The 7,543-nt window shown below is 52.5% G+C and overlaps 1 protein-coding gene across 1 annotated transcript in view; it reads right to left on the reverse strand.

Annotated features, from left to right (window-relative positions):
• Positions 1-1,285: 1,285 nt before the first annotated feature.
• usp54a (ubiquitin specific peptidase 54a) overlaps positions 1,286-7,543 on the reverse strand; it is a gene marked incomplete at its 3' end in the record, with an annotated part of 23,288 nt that continues 17,030 nt past the window's right edge. Inside the window, 8 exon segments of the mRNA XM_014340309.2 lie at positions 1,286-1,970; positions 2,338-2,472; positions 2,988-3,179; positions 3,418-3,586; positions 6,700-6,849; positions 6,949-7,095; positions 7,189-7,291; positions 7,398-7,480. Of these exon segments, the coding sequence (XP_014195795.2) occupies positions 1,286-1,970; positions 2,338-2,472; positions 2,988-3,179; positions 3,418-3,586; positions 6,700-6,849; positions 6,949-7,095; positions 7,189-7,291; positions 7,398-7,480 (1,664 nt within the window).

Below are 7,543 nucleotides of genomic sequence, written 5' to 3' on the forward strand. Positions count from 1 at the left end.
GTGTGTGTGTGTGTGTGTGTGTGTGTGTGTGTGTGTCTGTGTGTGTCAGTGTGTGTGTGTGTGTGTACCCTGGATCTGCAGCTGGTCCAGGTCCAGGTACTTGCTGGGTCTCGGGTTGAAGCCGAGCGCCGCCTCCCTCTCCTTCTCCTGCCGCCGCTGCTGCTCCTCCTCCCTCGCTCTCCTCAGCACCTCCTCCTGCAGCTCGTCCAGCTCGCTGCGGCCTGCAGAGGGCGCTGCAACAACACCATCAGCATTAATATATAAAACAAGTTTGCACGCCGGAGAAAAGTCGGCCTGTTGACATGTTGACAGAGCTGAGAGCTCAACGTCTGCATGAGCAAGAACACGAAGACGTTCGTACCGAGGCTCCCCCTGCTGGACGAGCTGAGCTCCTGCAGCAAAGCGCCGCTGCTCTTCGAGCGGGCGTTCCTCCACGAGGGTCCTGAGGAGGAAGAGGACGACAAAGCCTTCTTCACCACACACTCCCTGAAGAGGAGAAACAGAGACACGTTTAGCGTCAGGAGCTGAAGTTTCATATAACAGAGCCAATCCTGAGTTTAGACTCCACTGAACACTCATATTCTGTCATACAGGTTCAGGGTCATTCTTTAATGACTTTACAAGAACGAACTCTCAAACCACCAAAGGAGTCACTTAGCATGACAGGAAAGTTTAACTGCTGCAGCAGGACGGGGTCGTAATCAGCTCTGCTCCTAATCTGACAAACCCGCTGCAGAAACACAGCGACGGCGATCCTGCATGTTTTCTTCGATGTATTATTTGTTTTTACAGGATCTGATTGGTGCAAATGGTTTATTTTTGTCGATTGTTTGAGTAAACAGGGCACATGGGCAGTTCAAGGACCACTGAAAAGGTGGAAATTTCCTGATTATGCCACTTTTACAGCTTTGTTTATACAGATGAGAAAATGTGCATTTTTAAATCTGCTGAAGGATTTTGATTTATTTTATATTTACATTATTTTTATTGCATTGTTTTCTTTTTATTTAATGGAGTTCTTTTATTATTGTACCTTTTATTTCACTTTGTGCTTTTATTATCTCATCGTATGTTGTTTTTTACGTTACTGTGTTCGCGTACACGCCATCCCACGTTTGAATTTACTCCCTTGTTCTGTCTTTAATAAATATAATTACTTAAACAGTGACTTCACGTAAGGTGCGATACGATCTGCCGACTGGAGTATTGATCGATTGATCGATTGATCGATTGATGACGACCTTCTGGAGCTCACCTGTCTCCCGGGTTCAGGTCCAGGCTGACCGGGCTGCTGCTGTTCCTCTCGCTGCTCTCGTAGCCGCTCTCCATCCTCTGGATCAGCCTGGGTGGAGCAGCAGGAGGAGCAGCGGGAGACAGCACGGCTCCTCCCGCTCCTTCGTTCTCACCTCCCGGTCCAGCTCCACCTCCTCTGTGGCTGCTGGAGAAGGAGGCGGGGAGAGTCCTGGAGGAGCCCGTCCGGACAGGCGTCACCTCCTCCAGGGCTGAGGAGGCGTCCTGAGCTCCACAGTCGTCGAGCAGCGGCGCTCCGAGGGGGCTGTACCCTGCTTGCCTCCGCCTCTCGCGGTTAAAGATGCTGTCGATGTTGAGCGCCTCCCTCCGGGGCCTCCAAGCCGGCCGGTACCTCCCTGTTCCCCCGGAGGAGCTGGACTTTGACTCGCTGCTGGTGCTGTCGGCCTCCCAGTCCTGAGCTTTCCCAGCGGAGGAGGAGGAGGAAGGAGCGGCGCTGCTGGCAGGGAGGTGGTGGTGATGGCTGCTGTTCGAGGAGGGGGCGATTTCAGAGGAGAAGCCGGCGGCCGGCAGAGACGTGGAGGAGGAGGAGGAGAGGGGTCGGCTGTGCATGATGTTGCTCATGGTCTCCTTGAAGTCTCGCAGGCGGCTGGTCGATGATGAGAAGGAAGACGAAGGTTTGGGGAGGTGACGAGGAACCTGCTGCTCCTTTAACGTCTCGCCTGGAGGAGGAGAAAAGCAGGAGTAAGAAAAGACGAGGAGGAGAAGGAGTAACCTTACCCCAGAGGAGAGTGAACGAAAGAGGTGGATGAATGACTGGATGGGAAATAAAAACACGGCTTCACCTTCAGAATCAGCTGATCTACGCCCTGAGACTTTGCTCCACCCACATACACTACACCTACACAGCTGGTGCTGAATTATCAGAGGTCACAAAAATGCCACTAGATGGCGCTATGGCCCAGAAATCATCCTGCTGTGAAACTCGAGTGTTTGTCGCCAGGCTGAGCGTGGGCTCCTGATACTTTTAGACTCATGTCACATGTCAGGCAGTTCACAGAGCAAGTCTTTGGCCTAAGCCCCGCCTACCCTCACTGTGGTAACCAGCCGACGACGCTTCGTTCTCAGGTTTAGACCGCCGGTGGCGGCTAGCGCTCCGCCTCCTATCCCCGGCCACGCCTCCTTTCCTCGGAGGCTGATGCTGCTCACCGTCCGTCGCGTGGCCTTAGCAACAAGAAGCAGGGCAACACATGTTCACAGCGTGACCGCCATGATAGGAAAAAGAAGCAGAATGCATGAATGCGATTGGCTGCATAGATGGGTCACATGACTGAGGCGGAGCAATGAATGAATGTAACTGCAACACGTTCACGTTCATTAAATCCTGTTTCATCGCACCGAGCGTCCAAAACACAAAGATGGAGAACGTTCGTTTATTCTGGAAGAAAATACGAAACATTTCCTGCTCATGTTGGCTGTTTGACGAAAATATGGTTTAAGCTCAAGATTACATTAAAGCCCAGTTTATGGTAGTGCTGGTTACCACAGGAGCACCAGCTCCTTTTTAAAAACTAAAGCTTCAAACTGAACACAGTTAAGAAAACTGGCTGTTGATGTGGGCATCTCTGCTAGGAAGACACCCACGCCTTCCATCTTTGAGCTTAGGACCGCTGGTGGACTCACATGCTGGCAGACACTAAAAAGGGTTCCAGTGTCTCCGGTTCCCCCCTCTGACCCACCTACGGTATCCAGGCTGCAGAGCGAGGCGTGCAGGGCTCCGTCTGGGCGGTCGATGCAGATGACGGTTCCCTGGGAGTCGGAGGAGTAGCGACTGGCCAGGGACTCATGGTGCGAGTGGGAGGGCTGTCGGTACGAGTAGCTCTCCGTCGACGAATCGGTGCGAGTGTCGCTGGAGATCGACGGCTCGCGGCCTGGGCGAGTGGGAGGCGGAGGATGGAGGGAGGAGGTCAGTGGAGATGGACTCACACAAACACAGCACAACAAAAGCACTCATCACATCAGACACGCCTAAACATTAAGAACTACTTCTACTGCTCCTCCAGCTGCCGCCTGCCAGTAAAAGTGTTATTGGAGCGACTGAGGCTGGTTTAGTTACCTGAGTGTTTGCTGCTGTGCTACTACTACGACTCCTAGCTGTGTTGTAGTTACCCGAGTCTTCGCTGTCGTAACAGGCCTTGTTGAGGTGGTGGAGGTCGAGGCGCGAGGGCAGGTCCTGCGCAGACACTGGCGTCCCCCGCGGGTCGGCGTACAGCAGCAGCAGCGGCTGGTAGTGGCCTTTAATGCAGCGCGAAACCACGTCGATCCACTTGGGCCCGATCTGCAGGACAGCGACGGAAACCAGCAAGACATCAGTGAGTCACAAACCTGCACACACACACACACACACACACACACACACACACACACACACGCAGACACACACAGCACACACACTACACACACACACACACACACACACACACTGACAACACACACGACACGCACACACACGACCACACACACACACACACACACCAACACACCACCAACACACACCACACACAACACAGCACACACCACACAGCACACACACACACACACACGAACACACACACAGACCACACAGACACACACACACGACACAGACACACACACAGACAGACACACACACTCCACAGACACAGACACACCCACACACAGACACACACACCTACACACACACACGTCACACACACACACACACACACACTAACCAGCACTCACAGACACACACACACAGCCACACACACACACACACGACACACACACAGACAAACACACACACACACACGACCATCACACACACACAGACACAGACACACACACGCACACACACCACGCAGCGCAAACACACAACACCAACGCAGACACAACACACCCACCCGCAGACCACACAACACACACACGCCGACACCACACACACCCAACGCGACACCGCACAACACACCACACAACGCACACACACCACACACACACACACACACACACACGCAGACACACACACACACAGCACCAACAGCAAAGAGCTGCAGACCAATGAGAAAGCAGCAAGAACATCTCTAACCTGAGTCTAACAGCAGACAAACAGACGCTTCGCTCTGAGCAGGATTGTAATGCGTACTCGTGCACATGAAGTCAGGGCACTAGTGAACAATCCCCTGGTTCTTATACTGAACAACAAGCAGCCACTTTGTTTCCGCAGGCTGCTGCGACGGTGTTCCTCGACATCCTTTGGCTGGTCCTGGATCTGTTCTGGAGACCTCCTGTGAGCTGGAGGAGAACTCCAAGCAGAACCTGCAGCAGGTGCAGAGCTGGTTCAAAGGGCTCACAGAGGCTGCAGCAAAATCTGATGCTCTGCTTTAATCTAGATATATCCTAAATGTTCGAGTGCAGGTTAGAAGATGCTTTTAAAAGACACCAAATCACACTGAGCAGTTCCAGAGCTGCAGAGCTGTTACCCACTAAAGCCTGAAATCTACACTGAAGCGCCTGTTTGGTCTCTACAGGTAAGTTAATAAAAACTGTTTTAAACTTTTGTTACAGAATAAAGATTGAGAGGAAGTGAAAGAGAGGAATGAGCAGGAGAAGAGTGTCACTGTATGCAGATGACACCGTTTTACATATCGGAGAAGAGACTGGCCAACAGTTCGTCAGGAGACGGAGACAAACAACTGTTAGGGGCGTGGCCTCTGTGACTGACAGGTAGATGGCAAACAGGCGGAGGTCCCTGAGCTCTCTAACATGACGTAACCAATAACACGGCTGCTGTGAGGTTGCTGTACTAACACTGTCTGCAGTTAATTGGATGTCACTGAGCTCTGATTAACACTAAGCTGTGTCTGCTTGTTGCCCCTGTTGAGGCTACAAAGCCCTGAAAACAGTGGGAGGAGTCACGGTGCTGCATCCAGTTCTTGTCTAAAATCTCATTTCAGTGCTGCCAAAAAAAAAAGTTGCCAGGCATCTGTCTCCACCGCAGACAGTTCCTGTTCCCGTAATTACCAAGAATGAACTTATTACCTTTTTTTAACCTTAAGTGTTTCTGTATAAACTTCAGGCAAAAATATAGAAACAAATTTAAAGCAATAATCTTGAATTAATGGAAGATAATTCAAGCCAACAGTTGGGAAGGTGAGGAGGAGCCGGTGCTTTACCGGCTGCAGTCGGGACGTCCAGATGCTGACAGCAGCTCACGGCTTCGTGATGGAAAAACGCCTCCTCCCCATCCTCCCGGTCAGTCTGTCTTTGTAAAATCCTCCTGCTCGATTACTTCAACACTTCCTCCGATTCTTCCAAACATCCAAAAGCTTCAGCCCCGCTCGGCTGTGACAGGACGTCCGCGGGATTCAGCGCGCCGCGCCGACCCGGCCGTGTGAAAATATGTGTTTGTTTAAGAGAAAGAGACAGAATGAAAGTCTGCAGCGTGAGCAAAAGTGTCGCTGTGGTGTGAGCGCGCTCTGACCACACCCTCCACTCTGTCCAGCTGGACTGCTCAACAATAGAGGGATATCCTTGTTTTCACAACCAGCAGAGAGTGAGGGAGTGCGGGGAATGACATCTCTCTTTCCATCAGAGAGCGTCGATGACAGAAGAGAGAGGCGACAGGGAGCAGGAGGAGGCAGGAGGAAAGAGGTGATAGTGGGGAGGTCGAGGGAAGGACAGGAAGCACATGAGGTCATTTCTCTTCCTGACCACACACGGAAATTTGATGGTGTATCAGTTAACCCCACAACTCCCAAAGTCTGGGCCACCGCCCCCTGGTGGGCTGTGGAGGTGTTGCGGGTGGGCCCCCCGAGCCTAAATAAAGCGAAGCAGCGCGACGTAAATAACGAGGCTTTTTAATCCATAACCACCTGCTGCTCATCTGGGTCCAGATCGTGGTGGTGTGGGTCTAAACACCCTCTTATCAGACATAACCTCCAGCTAGAGGACAGATGCTGAACCCGAGCTCCTCACCACCGCTCGGCTGCACTTCCTCCTCCGTCCTGAAGATGACCCCGAGATAATGAAACCCCCCCTGATCCAGCTGCTTCACACTCAGCTGCGAACCTTAATGATGAGAACCACATCGTCTGCAAAAGCAGGGACGAGATCCTGACACCACGCCCCCACGGTGAGAACACGTGGCTCTGAGAAGTCTCCTAACAGCAAACTGTTCTTTTTGATGCAGATCAAAGGTCAAAGCTTTCCTTTACATCACAAACACACACAAAACGCACTCGTGTTACAGTCGCACTACAGCAGAGTCTAACCGGCCTCGGTGGCACTGCACCTCGTTATTACTACGTTATTACAAGTGTCTTGGTGAGCAGAGAAACTCATCCTCCGCCTCACGACATGACCGTGAGAATAAAGTAAAGGAAAGCGTTCGACACATCTGTCGCTGCAGATGTTTCTACCTGTGTGCACGCATACCTCTTTGACGTGTGCGTCATCAAAGTACATCCACCGGCGGATCTTAGTCTGGAAGAAGAAAGTGGAGTAATGTTTCCCGTAGTAGCACACCATCCCGACCAGGTAGAGCTCGGACTGCCGAGCCTTCTCCTCGGTCACCCTGTAGAACAGCTGCAGAGAGGGGAAGATGTCACCGCACGCCGCCGACGCTCGCGTTTATCCTTCGCTTTGTTCAGACCGTGCTTTAATGCCGTGTCTTATTCTACTTACATCCCCGAGGCGCAGGCAGGTTCCCAGGGTGTGGATGACGTCCTCGGCCAGGTCCGAGTGATCCGAGTCCCACACCAGGCCGATGGTGATGATCTCCGGACTGTTGAGGAGGACGCGAGCCATCCGCAGCTGCTGACCGCACTGACTCTGAGGAAGAGGAGGAGGAAGAAAGGTGAGCCGTGACCTCTGAGTGCTTCACGCCAGTCAGTGTGTGTGCGTCGCAGGAGAGCTGCTGCTCACAGGACAGTTGCGCAGGTCCCCCATGCTGGCGTTTCGTAGCAGCTCCCCAAACATGCCCGGGGTCGCCTTCTCCCTCGACTCCAACATCTTCACTGCCTGGTTACTGAGGAGGAGGAGGAGGAGGTTTACTGTGTGTGAGTCAGTTCTTCATGATGAAGAAGCTCCAGTCTTCAATAAATATGATCTGGTAAACGCTGGATTGGACTTACCACAGGGAGGTGGTGGAGATGTAGTGGACCATCTGAATGAAGGGCAGAGGATCTGAGGAGGCTCCACAGCTGCTGCACACACACTGAACCAGACGGGAGGTGAACACGGAGTGTGTGTGTGTCTGTGTGTGTGTGTGTCTGTGTGT

The sequence above is a fragment of the Haplochromis burtoni genome, unplaced genomic scaffold, assembly GCF_018398535.1.
Source record: "Haplochromis burtoni strain Fernald_Lab_line unplaced genomic scaffold, NCSU_Asbu1 Contig_359, whole genome shotgun sequence".
Lineage (NCBI taxonomy): Eukaryota > Metazoa > Chordata > Actinopteri > Cichliformes > Cichlidae > Haplochromis > Haplochromis burtoni.